Here is a 23,018-nt window from a genome sequence, read left to right on the forward strand (position 1 = left end):
CTTTATTTTTTTATTTTTGGGGGAAGTAGCAGGGATTGAATCCAGGACCTTGTACATGGGAAACAGGCACTCAGGCACTGAGCTAAATGGCTAGTAATACTGAACATCTGTCATGTGCTTTTTTCCATCCTCTTTAGTGAAATGTCCTTTCATGTCTCTTGCCCATTTTATTACTGGGTTTTTTTGGGGGTAGGGGCAAGTACCAGGGATTGAACCCAGGACCTTGTACATGAGAAGCAGGGACTCAACCACTGAGCTATACCCACTCTCATTTGTTTTTTTAAGGTTTTGAGTTCTTTATATATTCTGGTTATGAGTCCCTTATTTGTCAGATATCTGGTTTACAAATATTTTTTCCAAGTCTCCAGCTTGTCTTTTCATCCTCTTAAAAAGGTCTTTCAGAGACCATAAGTTTTTAATTTTGATGAAGTCCAATTTACTGATTTTTCCTTTCAGTGATTATGCTTTTGAGGTGGTCTAAGAAGTCTTACCAAATACTTGAACCCAAGATTTTGCCCTTTGTTACCTTCTAAAAGTTTTATAGTCTTACATTTTAAATTTACATCTGTGATTTATTTTTGTATAAGGTGTTAGTTTTACATCTAGGTTCATTCTTTTGCCTATGGATATTCAATTGCTCAAGCAATATTTGTTGAAGAGACTATCTTTCTTCCATTGAATTTTTTTTGGACTTTTATCAAAAATCAACTGGCCATACTTGTGTGAGGCTATTTCTGGATTCACTATTTTGATCCATTGATCTGTGTCTACTACTTCACCAACCACCATGCAATCTTGATTATTGTTGCTATATAACTTTTAAAATTGGTTACAGTGATTATTCCCACTTTATTCCTCTTTTTCAGAATTTAAGGTATTCCTTTCCCATATCCTTCCTCCCTTTAGTTTTCCCTATTATTTTCTGCCTTTCCATTTAAATTTTAGAACAATCTTGTCTATATCAAGAAAAAAATCTTGAGATTTTGACAGGCATTGTTAAACCTGTAAATCAATTTAGGGAGATGTAACATCTTTCCTATGCTGAATCTTCCAATCTTTAAACACAGGATATTTCTTGATTTAGATAGCTTTTAATTTCTTTTATCAGCATTTTATGGCTTTCAGCACACAAGTCCTGTATGTTTTGTTAGATTTTCACTTAAGCAGTTTTCGTTTGTTTTTTGAGCAGTTGTAGATGGCATTGTATTTTAAATTTTGGTTTCCACATGTTCATAGCTAGTATATAGAAATACAATAGATTTTTAATTGCAATAAAATACCACAAGGTCCCAAATCTAAACATACGAGATTCAACAATGTAAATACTCCTTTTTAAAAACATATTTTTGAGAGAAAAGCAAATGTCTAGTTATTTCAAGTAAAAAAAAATTTAAAAAAAACATTTTTTGTAAAAATAAATTATATGGGGAGCAGATATAGCTCTAGCGGTTGAGCACCTGCTTCCCATGTACAATGTCCTGGGTTTAATTCCTGGTACATCCTAAAAACAAATAAACAAACAAACAAAAAAAACCAACTCTCATTGGGAAGCAGATGTAGCTCAGGGACTGAGTGCCTGCTTTCCATGTATAAGGACCTGGGTTCAATCCTAGGTACCTCCTTAAAAAAAAAATTATGCCTAACATTTCATTTGGCTAATAATATATTGAATATCTACTCTTGTCTATTCGTTTAAGAGAATTTTTATTACATATTAATATCAATACATCTTTAATACAAAGAGTAACTGGATCCAGCTTTGGAATTTATAGCTAGTAGATAAGATATGCAATTGATACTGAAGTTAAGAGTAATAAGGCAAAATAAAAGTAGATTACAGCACAAGCTACATGAGCTTAATTTAAAACTCAGGGCAAAAAAAATATTTACATGACCCTAAAGAAAGGACTCAAAGGATATAAAACAAGATGTTAGCAGCCGTTATCCCAGTAGTAAGCTTACAGCTGCTAATAATTTTTTTCCTTTTTGTTTATCTATATTCTCTATGTTAAACCTCTCTTTCATAATAAAGAGAAAAAACAAAAGCTCTTTAAAAATTAAAGTTTTTTTGTGAAAAGGATACGGAACTACATTGCAATTAGGAATTCTGTCATTTAGAAACTCGGCAGCAACTTCTGCTTTAGGTCTTCCAACATCTTTAGGCCTACAGGAAAAATTATATTTAAATTATCATTCATGATATATATTTAGATGATCTACATAATTTACTTTCAAACATAAAAATAAATCACGGTGAATTTATAGGATGTTTAGAAGAAATATTTTTATCTAAGTATTTTTATATTGGTAATAAATTTTGATGAATAATTATTCATTCAACCCTAAATGTCAACCTTTGCTGATGTTCCAAATTAATACAAGTCTAAGTATTTCTTATATTAAAATATGAACAGTGCTATGTTTTTTTTAAGCAAAGCAAAATAATGCCGTCTCCTGGCTACTTCCCATTGTGGCATTTCCCACAGTAAAACATTATTCCAATTCATAATAAAGACCTTTTGGGACCTTGTTATACAGACCCACAGCCTTGTTTAGCAGCATCCTCACTGAACCCACAGCACCTCGATATTATTACGTAGGTCTTGGATAAAATGTATATGATGAGATTCATTTTAGGGATGTATGAACCTTCATCAACCCCTTTCCCAGGGTGCGCGATTAAGTAATAAATTTTGTGTCCCATAAGAAGCCCTAATCATGTTTTTCAAGAAGAAATAGTCCCAAAGGAATTATCTAAAATTACAAATGTTACCAATATTTTCAAAAGCCAAATATGTAAGGTCATTCCTAGATAATAATCCTAGATAGGAAAGGACAAGAATTCCCTCTTAAAATCTCAGTGCAAAGGATATTTTCTTTCCTAATATTTTCCTCATTCTCCTCACAGAAACAGATCACTCCTTCATGTAGCCATAGTAAACGTTCCATTATTACCTTTTCACAACACATTTTTATTATATACATGCCTATCACACACCCACTAGACTATGAACACTTGGAAAAAAGTGGTCATATTTTCTTTGTATTCCTCCATATCTAGCACAAGGTAAACACTTAAAAATTAAATGAAAATAACAAATCAAATGTGCTTATGAGAAATTATCTTCAATTTAAAACTGGAATTTCAAAGAAGACTTCACCTGGCCAATTCTTGTTCCCTACAATAAAGTAGTGTTCTTTTTCCATTCAGAACTTCTGATAGTTTTATTCTGACTCTGTCCTAACTTACAATAGAAACGGCCCTGCTATACGTCAAGGAACAATTTCAGTATTGCATTCAATTTCTTTGGGCATAGGGAACTCTTTAGGTATGTGCAGAGGACACAGAAAGAGATTTCCAAGGTTGTTTTAAGTTCTGGATTTTATGCACTTTTACAAAAGAACTCCTGGATGATTTCTTTGCAGATTTGTTTGCTAATTTATCACTCCAGAATCAAAGGATCAGAGATTGTTTCACCTAAGACTAGGTCTTGAACATACTTCATCATCCTTGCTGTACACCTTGGCCAAATAACTTTATAAACAAGTACCTACCCTGAGGAACGTTTTGAAGATTAAGTGAAGTAATATAAAGAGCTTAGAAAGTGCCCAGTACATAAGCACTCAACAAATGTTACACATTATTATGGTCTTTGATCATTATTTTAGCTACAAATGTAGCTCAATTCATCGACATGGCTATTATCAATAAGCAATCAATTCAGTGGTGTCTCCTTTAGAAATCTGTCAGACTGGAAAAGGGCTCACAAACTTTTATAAAAAGGTAAATTTTTCAAGAATTCAAAACAAAAATAAAAGTTAAAAGTTACTTGTAATTACAACTTGCAATTGTAACTTGATTTAGTTTGACCCATCCTTCAGTCTCTTTACGATCCTCTACAAAGATAAAATAGAGGTTTTATCCAAAAATTCAATGTTTTCTTTTCTGCTAGCCCAATCTTATCCTGCATTCCCAGGACTCTGACTTTCTGTCAGTACCTAGTCACTAGAGCAAGAAAAAATCCGTATCTCTCCATATCTACATTCTTTGACCAACTAAAATACACTCCCATCTAAGCCACTCAATCCCTTAAATGCTATTCATTAATGAACCTTTCTTCAGGTCTGCATATATGGCCTACTTCTAGTTTTTAAAGTCATTTCTAACTAAACCATTCCTAGATGCTTTCTGAATCTCATATATTTCTAAGTTAACTTTCCTGTTTGTTCCATTTCAATTGGCCCTGGCTTTTCTCTCCTTAGCTCTCCATTCTTTCCCCTTCTATAGAAAATCCAAACTCCTTTACAACTTTGCTGTCCCAGTCACCACTCAAATTTTGGTTCCCAAGTCCCACCAAGATATCTGACTAGGGCCTAATATTCAATATACTATTTCCTTCTAAAATCAGCAGGAGCAAAAGAGCTGCACTCAGTGTCATCACAGCATAATCAACCTATGGATAATCCCCAAATCACATCAATCTTTTGGGACAGATGTCTTTTAAAAAACATATTGCTTATAAAACTACTTTCACCAGCCTGTCCCAAATTTTCTTACAAAATTTAACCTAAAATGCAAATGACTGTGACTTTTGTTTGTCTTTCTTAACATAAAATTAGTTATTATTCTCTCAGTAATTAAAAAAAATTATTAAACTGCAACACACAAGTTCAAATGATTATCAGAATCAAAGTAAACTAAGATATTAAAACTTACCTAAATAAAAACTGCCTATTTAGATTGGAAACATCTATGGTGTCCATGTCTATAACATGAATCTGTCTAAAACCAGACAATGCCTGTGGGAATAAAAAACAATTCAATTAAGGAGAAGTTTCCTCACATTTGAACAGCTAAGATTAGCTTTCAATGTAGCACTCAGTCTATGAATTCTCTGTAAATAATTCTGCATAACCTTATTCAATGGTTAAAAACAGTCTTGTAAGGTATATAAAATTCAGGATTCCTGTAAAGGTCAAAAATGTATAACTATTCAATTTTAAATAATCTACAAACCAAAAGAGAGCAACTAAAACTTTCTGCAGATTAAAGTTATTTTATAATTCCATAACTACATTTGTAAAGTTGTTGCTTTGTTACCAATGATGGTTAATTTATTACTCTTACTAGTTAACTGTACTTGTCTTTTTTCAGAATATTATTAAAAATAAACACCTACAAGTTTTACTTTAGTTTATGTAACATTAAACACGCCAGAATTCAGAAATTGTAACTATTTTTAAGATATATGGGAAGCGGATTTGACTCAACAGATAGAGCATCTGCCTACCACATGGTAGGTCCAGGGTTCAAACCCAGGGCCTCCTGACCCGTGTGGTAAACTGGCCCACGTGCAGTGCTGATGAGCTCAAGGAGTGCTGTGCCACACAGGGGTGTCCCCTGTGTAGGGGAGCCCCACACACAAGGAGTGCGCTCTGTAAGGAGAGCTGCCCTGCACAACAAAAGTGCAGCCTGCCCAGGAATGGCGCTGCACACACAGAGAGCTGATGCAGCAAGATGATGGAACAAAAACAACAAAAAAAGAGATACAGATTCCCAGTGCCACTGACAAGAATGCAAGCGGACACAGAAGAACACACAGCAAATGGACATAGAAAGCAGACAATAGTGGGGGGGGGAAGGGGAGAGAAATAAATCTCTAAAAAAAAAAAGATCTATATTACAGGGAAGGGGATGTGTCTCAAGGGATTGAGTTCCCCCCTACCATATGGGAGGTCCCAGGTTCAGTTCCCACTGCCTCCTAAAAAGACGAGGAAGACAGCAGGCTGGTGCAACGGGCTTGTGTGGCAAGCTGACACAACAAGATGACGCAGCAAAGAGACACAAGGAGGAAAGCACAATGAGAGACACAACAAAGCAGAAAGTGGAGGTGACTCAAGTGATTAAGTGCCTCCCTCCACATGGGAGATCCGGGGTTCAGTTGCAGTGCCTCCAAAAAGAAGATGAACACCAACAAACAGACACAGCAAGTGCAAACAATGAGGGGTAGGGATGTGTGGGATAAAAAAAATAAAAGTCTTAAAAAAAAGATATACATCCACACAAACATATACTACACATGTGAAAGAAAGGTCTGAAAAATTATCAAATCAAGTGCAAGCAATCAAAAGAGCTAGGGAAAAGCAAAAACTTGCTGGGTTTCAATAATGCCATGCATTCCAACAGTATAACTAACCAGTGTTCAAATCTACCAGCCAGGTAAAAGTCAAAGACTGAACAGTCTAGACTCAAGAATAAGTCTCAATAATTAATTACGCTTTTCTGAACTTGGTCAGTTTACTTAAATGATCAAATTAAATCACTTCTCAATAATTTCTCCATTTTTCTGCCCTGCATTTTAGCAAGAGATTCTCAAAGCATACTTACTCTCTTGAGCTTATTTCAAACAAGTTTTCATGCTACCACTCCAAACTTGTCAAAGTCACCAATGACATCCATGGTGTATATTCAATAATCAATTCTCAATCTACCTGACCTTACACCATCTGACGTATTTGGCAAGGTGGATCATTTCCTCCTCTTTGAAACATTTTCTTCACTTGGTCATCACACTGATTAGAATTTTAACAGTTTTTTTTATTTTATTGGTTTCCAGTTCACACGCTCACAAGTTTTTCTCCTTTACTGGCCAAAATTTAGACAGCCCCTGTGCTTAGTTCTCTACCTAAGTGCTCTAGGTGATCTCAGACAATCTTCTAACATAAAGCACCCTCTGACATCGCAAACTTAATAGTTTCCAAAACCAAACTCCTGATCATGCTCCACTACTATTTACACCACCAAGAAATCTGTTCTTTTCCAACAGTCTTGCTCATTTCAATGTCATGGTAACACCATCCCTCCAGTTGCTCAGGACAAAAACCTTGCTGTGCCATCCTAGACCCTTTTCCTTCTCTCCTATCCCACAAGCAACACATCACCAAACCCTGTTGACTCCATCTTTAAAACATATCCATAATATGACCACTTCTCCCTATCTTCAAGGCTACTACCTGGTTCCAAGTCACTGTCATCTCTTACCTGGATTACTGCAACAACTTTGTAACTGGTCTCTTTTTCTTCCCTGCTCTTCCATTACTCTTTTCACAATACATCAGCTGCAGTGATCCAGGTTAAAAGACAGATCATGTCACTCATCTGCTTAAATCCCTCCAATGACTTCCTGACACAGAATAAAAGCTGAAGTCTTTACAGTAGCCTCGATGTGCAATATTCGGTCTTTGTCCACTCCCACCCCCAGCACCTCTCTGATATCCTCTCCAAAAATGCTCCCCTCATTCACTTTTTTTTTTTTTACAATTTATTTTATTTCCCACCTTCCCTTCTCCCCACCCTGCTGTTTTTGCTGTCTGTATCCATTTGCTGTGTGATCTTCTGTATCTATTTTTCTTTTTGGTCTTCTCATTTTTTCTCTTCTAGGATTCACCAGGATTCAATCCTGGGGACCTCTGATACAGAGGTTCCCTGTCAGCTGGGCCACCTCAGTTCCTGGTTTCTGCTATGCTTCAACTTGACTCTCCCCTTCAGCTCTCTCTTGTTTTGTCAACATCTTGCTGTGTGACTCACTTGTACAGGCATTGGCTCACTGTGCGGGCACTCAGCTCATCTACCACGTGGGCACTGGCTTGCCACATGGGCACGAGTTTCACCATGTGGGCACTGGCTCACCACAGGCACGCTTTCTCTTCTTCTTTTTCACCAGGAGGCCCCAAAGATCAAACCTGGTTCCTCCCATATGACAGGTGGAAGCCCTATCACTTAAGCCACATCTGCTTCTCATCACCCACTTCTGCTTTAGCTCTACAGGCCTCCTTGCTGTCCTCAAATATAATAGGCGAACTCCCATTTCACAGCTTTTGTACCTGCTGTTCCCTCTGCCTGGACAGTTCTTCCTCCATATATCTGTATGGCTCACTTGCTCACCTCTGCTCAAATAGCACTCTTTTGTAAACCTCATCCCTTCCCACTAGGTTACGTATCTTCCAGCCTTCCTTTCTCTGCAGCATTTATTATCATCTAACATACTCTCTATTTTACTTGTCTTTCTCCTTCTACTAAAATATTGTTATATTTATAAATACTGTATTGTTCAGTGCTTTATCTTTAGCATTTATAATGCTGCCTGGCATATGGAGGAAGAGGCTCAATTAAAATCTGCTCAAGCAATTATATGTGTGTCAAACTTTTTTTTTAGAATGAGCCTTTGGGGTTTACAATCAGTTAAAGAAAAACATGTCTCTTGTGTGCTTAGGTCTGAAAAAAAGTGGCAAAATTGACAACCCTTTGTTTCCTTCTTTTGTATAAGAGGTTACATAATGTAATAATCAAACTAGTATGTAAGTAAATAAATGGGTCACTCCTAAAGTTGCCTGATGACTAGTTCTCAGATCTAATCTTCAGTTACTTTGCATTTATAAGTTTATATCTCATTTGCAAATAACTTCAAAATGGAAAAAGTTAAGCATTAAGGCACCTGTGCACATATGATTATCAAGAACAATGCCCATCCTCCATAAATCCTTCCACTCTAGAACTCTCTGGTTTCCACACTTCTAGAGTACTTGTGGCTGAAAATTTACAGTCATTATGGCACCCCATCACAGAGTATATCATACTTAGTATTTGTTTTGTGTGAGACTTGTCTTCCTAACAAAACTATAAATTCACTGACAGAGATCATGACAACCTATAATCCCCCACAGAATCCAGTACAACATTGAGCACAGCAAAGCTTAAGTTTTTGCAGTTTCACTAGGAGTGATGTTTGTGCTCCCTAGTAAAATTAAAATGGCTTTGTTTTTATTTAACCTTGGCCAACTTATTAGACCTTCCATTTGGCTCTTTGACCTGCCTCATTTTCTGAGGAGTCAACACACTACACTATTCTACACACCAGAGAAGCCTGACTTATAAATATACCTCTAAACCAATTCTCCATCCTCCCCATTTATGTTAAATCAAGTGAAAAACACTTTTAAAAAGCTATCTTGTGGTTATCAGAAGTCAATGAAACCAATTAAGTCACAAATCATGGATTTCTCACCAATGTATAGAAATAGCTTCCCTAAGCAATACCCTTTCTTAAAATGATATTCACAAGGAAGGATGGAAGGAAGTGAGAGAGGAAGGGTGGAAGGGAGAAAGGAAGGGTTTCACTTTCCCAAATTTTACAGTCTACTACCATATTACGACCTTGGGAAACCCCTTACACTGTTTGATTTTATCATGTATCCTGGATGGTTGTGTGATATAGTGAAAAAGAACACTTAAGAACACATGACCTGGATTAGATTCCAGACACACTATAATTCAGAAAAACTTGGGCAAGTCATTTAACATCTCTGTTTCAATGTCTCCCTCCATATAAAATGGCACAATGCTCAACCCACCTAACTGGGTTATTCTGAAGAACAAAAGAAATTATTCAGTCTTTAAAACTACACATATGAACTACCAGTTTTTATTATTTCTTCATGAAATTAATGAGTGCTTTCCAAGTGGAAGCATAAAAATTTGGTTAGAAAAGAGCAGAGAAAATGGAAACAAGAAATTCTTCTGTAACCTTATAGTTGAGAAGTTTATAGCTTAAAAACTTCCAAAGTTATATCATTTTGTAATCATTTTTCTGGAATTTGACCTGCTAAACTAATCTAAGAAAGTCTCAAGAGAAAAGATGAACAATTAATTACAAAAGAAATTTCCTAGTATTATAGAGAAGGAAAAATGTTTAATAATTACAAAGGATATTTTAAAAATACATATTTACATATTTATATATATATTACCAGATTTTTCAGGAGCTCACATCCTAAGCCGCCAGCTCCAATGACTAGAACTTTACATGTATCTAACAAAAACTGGAGAGACTGTAAAGAATGGAAAGATATATTAAAATCTGGGTGATAAAAACCACAAGCACCATCAATAAAACAACAAGCCACAAAATAGCTTCTGGATATTTCCATGAAAAATGCAATTGCAGATAAAGAAAAAGACTTTGTGTGTAATATATAAAGTATTTTGACTTTATCAAGTAGGCAGACCGAGACATTCTAAAACACTAATAATTTCAGGGTTTCAATTTCAATCTTTTTAAACTGACTTTAAATTTTATTAAAATTAAAAAGCTAATTCTGTGTTCTATAACAAGAAAAGCTGTCCCTAATTAAGAGTTCTTTTTTTTGAAAGGGAGTAGAAAATATCAATTCAGTTATTTAACTGAGTCCCTGAAAATAGAAAAATTTTAAAATCTTAAAAATAGAGGATGGGCTGCACAAGGTGTTTAAAAGTTTAGGAAAAAAGTAAGAAAAATAACATCTGTTCTTGAATATAATGAGGCTTACAAAACATGAGATGATAGGAAGAAAAAACAAAAACTAATCTTAAGAGTATACATCAGGGGAGCAGATGTTGCTCAAGCAGTTGAGTGCCTGCTTCCCACATGAGAGGGCCTAGTTCAGTTCCCAAGGCCTCCAAAAACAAAAAAAAACAAAAAGAAAAAACAACCCTCAAAAAACCAACAAACAAAAAAATCAACTCAGAGGAGCCAGCTGAGTGCTGGCTTCCCACATACAAGGTTCCTAGTTCAACTGCTGGCCAAAAAAAATTACATATCATCAGAAATACAATTTGAAACAATCATTTAACAAAAGTGAGTCATCTTAAATTATTGGGCAAAAAACTTTTCAGAAGCACCAGAAAATATGGTGTATTATTCAAAGAAAAGCAGAATTAATACTGTCAATTTGGTATCCCAATTACAGAAGAGAAGTTATTCAAATACGACACTGGGTTTAAACCCAAGAGCTTACACTTTAATTTTTAAGAATACCAAACTATTTCTACCTCAAAATAATGTCTCTTTATAAACACAAAAGGATATAAAGGTTAACTATAAAGAACACTATTTTCTACCTTGTAATAAAAAAAAATTACCTCTAATTGAACAATGCTTTAAGTATTATCAGCCTGAAAATTCTATGCCTTTATTTTAGAGCATTCTCATAATTTTTAACATTCAATTAATTATATTCGATGTTAAGATGCTCATTCCAATTAAATTTCAAAATTTAAACAAGTACATCTATATTTGTCAAAATTAATTTCTCAGCAAGGTTATAAAAGGAGAGGGTCTCAGTTATTTTAACAGGAATTTTAAATGAAATATCACTTAAACGAGGTTATGAGACATTATTTTACTTGTCAAAATAATTTTCAATTTATATTACATGTGAAATGAAAATAATGACTCAAATATTAGTCATTCAAATAATATCAGTTTAAATATTCAATTTAGTGCTTCAAGCTAACTTAGTTTGACAAAACCTTTTATTAGTATTTTTAATAAGAAAAGCAAATTTTAAAAAAAGCATTTTATTATTTTTGAAACATAAAACTATTAGAGGAGTTACTTAAAATAAACATTTCTCACTTCAGTGCTCGGTTCGAAATCAGGGTGTGTGAAGGGTCCAGATCGCTCGAGGAACTTCTTTACATGGTTCCAGCGACCTTCCCAGTCTCCAGTGTCCCCACACCCACCATCAACAGCCATTCTGCACAGAACACAGTAAATTCAGCTGCAAAGATCAGTATGAAAAAGGCACACCTACAACTATTACGTATGAATAGTTCATTCAAGGAAATGTAAAGGTTACACACCAGACCTGCTCAAATAAAGAGGGAAATATTTAATGTGGTTATGCTTCTCGCTTTCAAAATTTTTGACAATTATACAGATAATTTAAAGTTAAAAAGTGAACATGTTTGCTTATATTTTATTTCATGTATTTGAAAAACTAAGTCAGACTACATGTTTCTCGGTTCCTAAAGGAATGCAAGATCAAACTTGGGATAGTGGTTGACTGGTGAGAACATTCTCTAAATTTGGTATTTTACAAAAAAGATGCCTGCAAACTCCCCCAATGTTTCTTCAACATGCCTGATTCAGGAATTATCAGAATCACAAGAAAAAAACAAAAACATCACTTCACTTTCAGAAGCTTACACAATTCATGTGTCCTTTCCAAGTTTGAAAAACGTGGTTTAAAGATAATTTTTGATGAGAAGAACTTTCACACATATTGCTCGGAAAGAAATGTAGGTCCTAATTTTCAAAAAAACGAATCTCGTAATACCATGAGGTGAATTTCTTGCCACTAAAAACCAAAAGTTTCAGGATACAGTTATGCCACAGATAGGCATCACGACCTAGAAAAACTTTTTAATACATCCAAGTGAGTAAGGCTGGATTCAGTTAAGAAAATTCGTGTATTTTCCACTTAGTGCAAAATTCATGTTTGGTTTTGGTTATCTTTAACTTTCACAGTTCCTATAACGTTACAATTTTCACTTGCAAATCCATCTTTGCATTTCCTTTTTTTAAAAAAAAAGGACCAAGAAGTATTGCCCAGCAAGAAAAATCGTGGGCTTTGATGTCAGAACTGAATCTGGTTCCACAACTAATAGCACTGTGACCGTGAGCAGATTATTTAACACCCATAAACCTCATCTGTAGGTTGTCTGTAGCTACTCCATAAAGTCATTATGAGGATAAAGAAATAATACAGAGAGGATTTAGTAGAGTGCTTGGCAGATAGTAAGCTCTTCAACTCTGTCATTTTAGCAAAAGTGAAAGGGATATAACTTTTAATAAAAAAGTGTTTTAAAAAAAGTGAAAGAGAAATGAAGGGCGGGAAGGGATGTGAAATTAAGCTTGTAGTTCCAGCCCTCTTGCAATTGAAATTAAACTTATTGAAGGTTCTAAAGGAGTACTGCTACAGGGAACGTGAACAGAAATCACTAACATACCACACCCACTGCAAGACTCTTTTTTTTTTTTTTTTTCCACGCCCACGTTAGGAGAGGGGGAATTATGTGCATTGGCCAGGTTGGGAAACTTTTAAATGTCACATCAGCACAAACTAAGCATCTGATAAGAAAGAGGGTGTGTAATGAATGAGGAAAATAAGCTATTTGGGGTCAACAGCCTCCATTAAGAACAAATTACTTTGGAAAACTGAAATGCTTAGTACAATACCTGATACCAAAAGTTCTCATTAAAAGTTTGCAATTAGTACTACTGTCTCAGTGTTTTACGAAAAGCTTTGTGCTGTGTTTAAATTGGGTTCCCTTTCCATAAGGTCACGGCTCTGACAATTTAGAATGACGGAAGAGGAGGGGACCAGGATCTTTCCACAAGACCTTTAGGCCAGACATCCCGGTGTGCCCCTGCACGACCTGCTGCAGTGCACCGCGGCCCCGACGCCCGCCCGGGGCGGAGACCAGGAGCGGCCCGCCAGGCCTCCGGGGCTGTGGGACGGGGGTCAGGGGATGAGGCCGCGCGGCCTGCGCTCCGGGTGCCCCCCTCCCAGCCCCTCGGGCCCGCTGCGGCTGGTCCCCTAGGCCTGGGGTAGTGGGAGGCGGGGGCCCCGGAAAGGGCCCCGGCCTCCGGGCAGCACTAACTTCTCAGCCAGCAGCTCCTCTATTCTCCTTCTTTTCTTCTCCCTAAAAGAAAGAGAGAATAAAAGAAGGGTCAGCATCACGCTACACATTGGGCGCCGCGAGGGTATGGGGGACGAGAGGACGGGGCGGGGGGTTAGGGGACCCCAGGTGGCGGCCACGGCCGCCCTCCGCCACGCTCTCTCAAAACCCAGCCCGGCCCGGCGCGTCTGCCGAGCCCCGGTACTTACGGCTCCTCGCCATCCGCCATATTGTTCCCCGCCTCTTCCCATGAGCCCTCACGGCGGGCGGGGCCGACCGTGGAGGGGGCGGAGTCTATGGGAAGGGGCGGGGCTAAGGGCTCTGCTGCTCCCGTGGGCTTTGATGCTTTTTTCTGATTATAATCTTGATTAATTACACCTAATAAGATAATCTTAAAAGTGTATAACGTTGTTATGCTGCGTGACAGTTTAGAAACTGTCACATTATGTTTCTACAATTTCTATTTTAATATATAATTACATTTGAAAAGTTGGGTATAGGCAATGAAAAAACTTCCAACATGCCAGAGCTTCCAATTAAGGTATAGCTTCAAGGAGAATTTCACTTTCCACTTTTCAGGACGATTCCACAGTCTTTAGATAAAGGTATACATTTTAAGAATAAAATTTATCTAAATCAGTGTATGGGGTGGAGCGGAGAATATTAATTACTTTGTGAAAATGTTATTTTTGTGTCACCTCATTCTGTCACATAAGAAATTCAGCGTATATTGCAACTAATTCGAAAAAAAATTTTCTGATGATAAAAATCTTTATTTACTATAGAAAAGCAAAAAGGGAAAAAGCACATACACACAAAGAATTACTTAAAATGCCAATAGTCCCAGCACCTAAAGAGAAAGAGTGATAAAGTTTTGGACTGTTTTCTTCTAGAGTCAGAAGTACGTGTGTGTGTCCGAATGGCAGAGTAAAGAACATATGCATATACATATACATATATATCCTTCTTGGAGTGGGCCAAGAATGAGAATTGGAGGCAGAAAGAACTGACTTACTCCCCATTTATTAACTATGATACCCTGAGCACTTCTGCTGCTTTATCCATACTCTGGGGGTAACAATATTCACTTTGTAAGACTGAGATAACATAAAATCCACAAAGGTTTTCAAAATATAGTCCCGACCAACCACATCGGCATCTTTTGGGAACTTGTTAGAAATACAAATAAATATTCAAGCCCCACCCGCAACCTACTGAGAAGCATTCCAAGTGATTCTGTGCACCCAAGTTTTGAGACCCATAGAGATAGGATATATGAAGCCTGATCGGCACTCAGTAGATTTAGCCTCTGTTACTAAATTGTGTTAGTCTCCTTTTTGCCTTACTCTCCATTGAACCTTTAGGAAGATGTGTCCTTCTGTTATTCCCCAAAATCAATTCAATAGCATTCACTGAACCGAAAGTCAGTGCCAGGCAGTACGAGGAGGGTAGAGTTCATAGTCGTAACAGGCGGCACCAGCCTCTTTCTCGGTCATATGACTCAACATCAACCCGGAGACCTCTGCTGTCCAGACAACTTCGCAGATGGAAACCCCTGAGATTAAACCATTGAACTTCTCAAAACAGACTCCTTTGGGCTGAGGCCCCAACAATGCCGCGTCGAGGCGACGGGATTAGAGACAGCGAATATCGCAGCTCCTTGGATGGTGAAAACCATCCGGCACCGTAGGGCTCACCTAATCCAATGCCACCCATTTCACAGGGGAGGAAGCTAAGGTCCGCGGATAGAACACAGACACCACAGGTCCTTGAAGAGGTCTGAAAAGCCACGTGGCCCTGCATCAGCGTGCCTTGGGACTAACACCCTGACTCACTGTGATAGCACTCCCACCGGTTCACAATCATTGTTTAAAAATAGCAACCTGCCCTTGCCAGTAATATAGGCAACCGAAACATCCAAGTGAAACCTTAAACAGAGTTACTTCATTTCAAATAGAACATATGAACTATTAGATGATCCATCACGGCTTATTTACAGACAAATAAATATACAGGGTAGTCTAATCTAGAAGCACAGGCCCGGAGATAAAAAAACAAAGAACAAAAAACAGGAGGGAGTCTACAGTGAATCTGACCCTACTGAATGAATAATGACAAAGAGCTGTTACAGATAACATTCAAAGGTCTCCATAGGTGTTCATTTTTATTTAAAACGCTTTTATGACAAATCTGCAGAGAAATGTGTAGAGGACAAAAATTTTTCCCACAGTCCAACCAGGGAGAGAAGCATGATTAATATTTTGGAAGGGAGGAAGAAGGGGTTCTTGCTATATATGGCTTTATTTGCCTTTCCTCGTTTCTTTTCTTTAAAAAAATTTGCCATTCGGATGTTTAAAAAATAAATAAAAACACACTGAAAAAATATTTACTGGATTTAACCCTGAAGCTGCTCTAAAAGTAAAGATTTTTACAATTTTTTTCTTGGATATCAGTTGCTTTTGATCAATGAGTAATTATATTGTAACTAATACACACTTGACAGCTTTGAGTACTAAGCAGTTTGTAGGTGAAAGTTCTTGGTCACAGCTCCCAGTGTTCACTGATCACTCTAACAAGTGTGTGGCTATGATGCAGCTCTTGCCCAAGCTTGACCAATATCATTTACTCAGCTTACTCAGAGTACTGCTTCTTGAAATTCTTAATCCAGACAGATTCTTTCACGCCCTCCAACCACTTCCTGTAACTGAGCACTGAGGTATGATACATTTTCATGTATTTAAGTTAGGTGCTTTCCATTGCAATGCAAGACTCTTGAAGGCAGGCCTACATCCTTCTCACGTTTTTTATCGCCCTCAATGCCTTTACAGCACTGAAAGGACTAAAAAATGTCTGTTAGCTATGTAGTGAAATATCTGGACTTTTTCCCCCTATCATGTCTGCTCAGATACAACCATGACAGTAAAACTGCACAAGATAGAGAAAAGTCAATAGATGCTTATTACAAAAGCAAGAAAACAAATCAGGTTAAAACACTGTTAATAAAAAAGAGAAAACAGACACAAACAAAAACACTTAATACCACATAGATGAATCATGGGCAGAACTATTATTAACAGTAATGATAATATCTAATTTTGAGCACTTACTGTGCTGTAAACACTTCCAATACATTTTATCCTCACCTTAATGGCAGATGTTCTTATTATTATCCTCTCTTGACCCAAGAAGAAACTGAGGCTTAGAGAGATTGATAACTTCCTCAAAGTCACTCCACAAGAAATGGAGGAGCTGGGACTCTAATTTTGCTCTCTCTGACTTTATACCTTCCCATTTTTCCAGAAGCAAGAAAATCTGAGCACTCAATAACATTTTAAAATTTAGAACTTTATTCCAAAAGCAGCACCTAGGATATATCTTAGCACTGGTTCAATTCAATCACCAAGCTTTCCCATCCATCAGTGGCAACAGTGATTTCTTGGAGACATAGTATGCTCCTCAACTACTTTCTGAATCATCAAGGAAAAATTAAATTATGTCTTCTAGATTTCACATTAGGTATATTGTATTGGTCTCCAATTTTTGAAAATTGGTGATTGGAGTAGAGCGAATTCAGTTGTTTATTTTTAAAGTACCACTTTGCAGGTTCTGAGACTGTTGTCTTAAACACTATCAACTTAGAATTCTACCCAACACACTGTGAGTAACCAAATACTTTTTTTCCCCCTCAAACATTTGAGATAAAAGGAGGTTTACTGTTTCAAGAAGCCCCTTAGCTTAAAAGAGATGCTCTAAGGGATTTTACAACGAATACATACCTTGCCAGTTTTTTCGGTTGGGATATAAAGCTATCACTTTATTTATTAAGATACTGTGCTCTCTTAGAGAAAGCTGTTCCAAATGTAGGAGTAAAACTAAGAAAACTTTTTTTTTGGAGTGGAGTACCCACTTCTGCCCAGAAAATACTAGGTGCAGAACAATTAGTTCACTGCAGACAATTATTTTCTTTAAAATGTAAACACCATGTCTAGCCCAGGGCTGAAGTGATCAACATGCCCACTTACCAGAATGGCACAGAAGTTCAATAATTTTGCCCCGAGAAAACTGAGGAGAACAAAGAAGAGAAGTGAATGAACAAGCCCGCCCTTCTGTTCTACACGTCCTTCTTTCCCATTTTGCTAATCTGATTTCAGCCCCAGTGACTCATGGTGAAATAGAGAAAACAGGAAAATTGTATTCAGATGCGCAAAGGTTAGTAACTACTTAGTTTTCGAAACCAGCTCATTCTCCAGTCTCACAACAGTGGCAGCCTCTTCCATTTCACTTAGCTTGGCATCTCGATGCTTCCTTAAATACTCATCAAAACAAAACGTATTTCAAAGGGAGCAGCTCTTATTCAGAGTGCAAGAGAAGGCATAACCTCTTCGCTTCAGACAGGATTTCCGTTAGTTGCTTTCTGTCATTTCATCTCTATTGTGCAGTTTGTACTGTGCTTTTGTCACGGGACTCCTGTTCTCCTGTAACCAACCATAGAGCCAATCAAGAATTAAAGAAGAGCAAAAACGCCCGCCCGCTCCCAATTCCCTTTGCTCCGCTGCCTGCCAACCGCAGAGCTGACCAAGCCGGAGCCTCAGCCCCTTCTTTAACACAACTCAGCTGATCGGTTGCCGTCGCCGACGCCACCAGATACCGGAGGCGAAGGACGAGAAGCTGAGAGACATGGACGTGCAGATCGCCCCGCTCCGCGCCTGGGACGATTTCTTCCCGGGCTCTGACCGCTTCGCCCGGCCGGACTTCAGGGACATTTCCAAATGGAACAACCGGGTGGTGAGCAACCTGCTCTATTACCAGACCAACTACCTGGTGGTGGCTGCCATGATGATTTCCGTTGTGGGGTAAGTGGGGCTCCCCACCCGGGCACCGAGCCGGGGTCAGCGCAGACGGGGCGCGGGGTGCAAGATCCCGGGATTAAAGGACCCTCTCCACGCCCGGCGCCTGCCTGACAATTCTGCAAGCCGCCGAGTCAGTGAAGTGTGCTGCAGGGCGAGGCCGCCGCGATCTGGGGGCCCCCCTTTTCCTTTTTACGCCTCGGGCTGAGACCTGAGGGAGCCTGGGGTGGGGGGGGGGGGGGGGAAGGAGGGGAGATTTTGCCAACCTCGAGAAGGAAAATGTTTTTTTTTTCCCTGTGCTCCGACCAGTCTCTGCCTGGGAAGGTCTGGGGAGGAACTTGCTGTACCCCAGTCTTGTAAAAATAAGAAATAAAGAGGAAAGTGGTGTAACCTTATCCTGGGGCTGGTTGGGGCGGGCGCCGCCCTGGGAGGCTTGGGGCCACAGCCTTTCTGATTATGTCAAAGGGAATCTAAGCGGCGGTGACGCTCTTTCTTGGTTTCTTCGCCTAGTACCTGCCACACCGTACTGGAAAGCTGGGCTTGGGAGCAAGAGGGTGGGTGTCCCCTGGTGACGCATCTCGCAGTGTGAGTGAAGGCTGTCCGGATTCTAGGAATAGGGTCCTCTGGTTTTTCTCCAGGAGATGCCAGGCGTGGTCGCTCTATCTTCACTTCCCAAACTGGGGTCTCAGTGTCTCTGAAGGCCTCTTCAATACCTGATAGTAAAATTAAGTGTTCTAGGCTATATAAGATATCACACACATACAGAGCTCCCTGAGAAACACCTTTCCTTGTACCTCAACCTTGAAGAAATGGTTCACCTCACTTTTGCAGGGTGGGGTGGTGATGTTCTATATCTTGCTGATTGTCTCCCACACATCTTTAAAGAAAAAGCCACCCTCAGGCATTAAAAAGGATTCACTTGCCCTTAAAGAAGTATCTATTTCAGTTTCAGAACAAATACAGAGGGAAAGAGTGAGCTGGCCTAGGAGAAAAAGGAGAAATCCAAACTTGGTTGAGAGTGAGGGAAAGGGTGAATTACCTCAAACAACCCAATGAATAAACTATTATTATTAGTAGTAATAGTAGTATACCTACTATTAAATATTTACTCAAAGTCATAGACTCAGATTTGTGCACTTAACTACGATGCTGTCTTCCAGTGAGTCATGAGGTTTAGAATTATAGTCTCTCAAAGCTGGAAGAAAAATTGATTCACAAACATTTCTCATTCCAAGGTGAGCCATCCCTTTTGGTGCTATTAGTAGATGGGTGGGTGAGAGTAGTGGCACAGGCTGTTTATCTGGATCCTCTGCAGGCATCTGGTACTTTGTCATGGTGTCTTGGTAGAGTGTATGTAAAAATGTGACTTGGGTGTCTTCCAAGCTTATTCTTCAGTGATTCATCTGCTGCTGGTGAGAAGGTGCCTCAAACGCGTTGTGAAAGGGCTCGAACCTCAGCTCAGAACACTCTGATGTTGATGAAAACTGCTTTGGGTGAGGATAGAGAGGGTAGGCTCTTCAAGATTGCAGGAAGAGAGAGGAAAGACCGTGGTGGGTATAATCAAGATCCAAAACCACCGGAAGGAGCTGCCTACCACGATGAAGAGATAAGAGCATTCAGTATAGAGGAGTCTGTAAAAGGCGGCTAATGAGGCAGGGCTGGTAGTCCATGGTTAGGAGTTTGGTCTACATTCTGACAGTATGGCTTACCAGGCAGGTGACTTCCACTTGCAGGTCTGCTGTGCCTCTTAAGTTACCTCTGGGTAACTTTTAGCTAATAGTTCTTATTGAGGACAGTTGTCATATCTTCTCCCTCTTCAACTGGTATATATAAGTTAAAAGAGTTTACCTTCTAGAGTCGGAGTGACCTTGAGCAAGGGACTTGAACTGTCCTGTGCGTCAGAACCTTGTCTGTAAAATGGGATTAATAATAGTACCTACAAGGCAGGGTTTCTGTAAGGATTAAATGAATTAAGAGAATTAAGATTGATGAGGAGATGGCTTATCTTCTCCACCTTAAAATGAGTCATCTCTATACTAGATATTCTTTTCACATCACACACAGCAATTTTCAAAGTGAAAAGCAAAGGCAACACCTAAATGCACTTTCAATTTAAATGCCAACCATGTGATACATTCTAGTTGTGGATAAGAATTTCTATATCCCTAATAGAAAGCCAAAAGATGTGAGCTGGAGCAATTTATTCTCTTCAAAGTATGGATCATGGACTGACAGCATCTGTTTCATCTGGGAGTTTTTAGAGATAAGAAACCTCAGCCCCTATCCCAGAACTACTGTGTCAGAATCTGCACTTTAACAAGATTCCCAGATGATTCATAGGCACCTGAAAATTTGAGAACCATGATCTAGTCTGGTTCAAAAGAAACACTGAGAAAATTAAATATGTCTTTCTACCCAGGTGTCCCCCTCAGAGATTCTAAATATATAGTTCTTGGCTGGGTCCAGGCCTCTATATATATTTTTTCCTAACTACCCAAGTAGTTCTGATACACACCCCCAAGTTGAAGTTGAAAAGTACTGATCCCATTGAACCCCTCAACCTTCAGAAATATAAATGCATGAAGTCATGTGGCTCGTTGGAACCAAAACTGCTAATAATGGCTTAGTTTATTAATATGCAGTGGAATATTTTTTCCATTAAATTCTATTGCAGGCTGCAGATGTAGCTCAGTGGTTGAGCACCTTCCTCCCATGTGTGAGGTCCCAGGTTCAATCCCCAGTACCTCCTAAAAAAAGAAAAATCCTATTGCAAGTTTTCTAAACCTCTTAATTAAATAAATTCAACTGAAAATGTGATTCCCACAATGTTATTATTATTATGAAGTTTATTTTCACAAATTCTTCCTTGCCATCAGAAGTCATATTGTCCCACATGGCCTCAGAAGCACCAACCAGACACAGACCTTGGGAGTATATAATGAAATGCCTCTGCTATGTCTCATTTGTTTACATTAATGCCTTCCCTTTCAGACCGCACAGTATATCTGCTGAACGCATGAGCCCATGTTTTCTTGCCTAACGTACCTCTTTACCACTGTGGCCTGTTACTTCTGCCTGTGGGGTGATTGATACAAAAGGGTGGAAACTACGGTTGTCACTTTATGCTTTTAGTTACTTGAAATGGGAAAGGCTTCTGGAGGCTGATAATTCTAAATTTGAAAAGAGTATTTCTGTAATCATTTCAAAATGGGTGTGGTCCCATAATGTATTCTAGGTCTTTGGCTACCAGCATGTGATATTTTAGAAATGGTCGAATCCTTTCCCACCTTTTAATGCTGCATGGATGAAAAACTAAGTTTCCAATTGGCAGAGGAAGAAGAGGAGAAGAGAGCTCGGGGAGGCCCTGAATGTGAATATATTAAAACATTTGCAGATGGTTTTAATTGCAGTTTTTTGTTTTTTGTTTTTCTGCTACAGCCTAGTGGAAATGTTCTTGAGATTATTCAGCGTTAACACCAATTCTACAGTATTCCTCTTCGTTGTGTGGCTTCACTCATTTACTCAACAAAGAGTTGAAAACACCAACTTTTCAAGCACTGTGCTACATTCGGAGAATAAGACAGCTCTGATGCCCTTTTCTCAGTTGAACTTATATTTACTGAGCATCTGCTAGATGCCAGACACTACCTAGCCCTGAGGATATAAGCAGGAATACAACTCCTACCAGTCTTTCCAAATTCCTTTTGTTTGCATCTGAGGCAGAGCACTTGGAATGCTGGCATGTGTCTTCCGGGTGGTTGTTTGTCATGAGTACAGAACATCTAAGAGGTCCGTCAACACTCAAAATTTTGATCTAAAAAAATCTTTTTAAAAAACCCTTAATCTAACAAGGATTTCTTGTTGTTAAATCATTTTACGTGACTATTTAACCTTGCTCTTCTTGACTTCTTGCTCCTCTCCACACTTTTAAAAACATTCCCTGCCACTCTTTGCCTTGGATTGGTAATTTGTGTCCCTTTTCCCCAGATAAAGATTTACAATGGTTCAAGGTAACTGCACAAATAAATGAGCATATTTTGGATTCATGGCCCCTTTCTTAGAAGTCAAAATCAGTTCTAAAAGATGAGCTTGACCTATTCACTAAATATCAAATTGAGCAGCAATATAGGAATCTTTTTTTATGACAAATGAATTCTACCCTTTATTGCTCAGTTGCAGATTACTACCATTTATCACCTACCTCTGTGTCTTGCAATGAATTTGGCTTCCTGTTCAGGGAACCCTTTCATGCCTGGGTATTAGCAAAACCTACAGACTGCCTCTTCGTTCTGCAAACTTTTACAGATAGGGTTTTCTGGCCTTCCCCCCGTAGAGCATTTGCTAATAGAGACACCTAGAAGGCAGAAAGCCATTTGGGATAGAAAATCAAAGCTTCGCTTCCTATTTCTCTAAATCTGTGTAGTCCATCAACGCTGCTTCTCCTTGTCTCAGAGGAATAAAAAGGAATGCAGGAATTGGGTGTTAATGCAAGGTAAGTAGACTAGGAAACTTCTTGTGGGAGGGAAGTTTATGTGCCACTTGGCTCAATAGCATATGTCCAACACCAGTATTCTCTCCACAGTTCTGTAAGAACTTGCCGTGTAACAAACATTCAGGAACAACAGTTTGTAAACAAATAGATGATCTTTCTACTCGAGTTCCAAAATATG

The 23,018-nt window shown here is 38.5% G+C and overlaps 2 protein-coding genes across 4 annotated transcripts in view; one reads left to right on the forward strand and one right to left on the reverse strand.

Annotated features, from left to right (window-relative positions):
* The window catches only part of UBA3 (ubiquitin like modifier activating enzyme 3), a 31,806-nt gene extending 13,818 nt beyond the window's left edge, over window positions 1-17,988 (reverse strand). The window contains exons 1-8 of one of the 3 annotated variants that reach the window (XM_071212156.1): window positions 17,880-17,940; window positions 17,524-17,563; window positions 13,711-13,795; window positions 13,484-13,525; window positions 11,454-11,574; window positions 9,808-9,888; window positions 4,718-4,800; window positions 2,084-2,164 (exon numbers count right to left, since the gene is read on the reverse strand). In XM_071212156.1, the coding sequence (XP_071068257.1) occupies window positions 2,084-2,164; window positions 4,718-4,800; window positions 9,808-9,888; window positions 11,454-11,574; window positions 13,484-13,525; window positions 13,711-13,730 (428 nt within the window). In that variant the 5' untranslated portion in view covers window positions 13,731-13,795; window positions 17,524-17,563; window positions 17,880-17,940. Of the gene's footprint in view, window positions 1-2,083; window positions 2,165-4,717; window positions 4,801-9,807; window positions 9,889-11,453; window positions 11,575-13,483; window positions 13,526-13,710; window positions 13,796-17,523 lie in introns of those variants that run through there. The other 2 variants (XM_071212155.1, XM_004483336.5) reach the window with 2 other exon arrangements.
* Window positions 17,891-23,018, forward strand: part of ARL6IP5 (ARF like GTPase 6 interacting protein 5) — a 12,686-nt gene continuing 7,558 nt past the window's right edge. The window contains exon 1 of the mRNA XM_004483334.5: window positions 17,891-18,354. Coding sequence (XP_004483391.1) covers window positions 18,179-18,354 — 176 coding nt within the window. The 5' untranslated portion in view covers window positions 17,891-18,178. The remainder of the gene's footprint in view (window positions 18,355-23,018) is intronic.

This window comes from Dasypus novemcinctus, chromosome 26, assembly GCF_030445035.2.
Source record: "Dasypus novemcinctus isolate mDasNov1 chromosome 26, mDasNov1.1.hap2, whole genome shotgun sequence".
Lineage (NCBI taxonomy): Eukaryota > Metazoa > Chordata > Mammalia > Cingulata > Dasypodidae > Dasypus > Dasypus novemcinctus.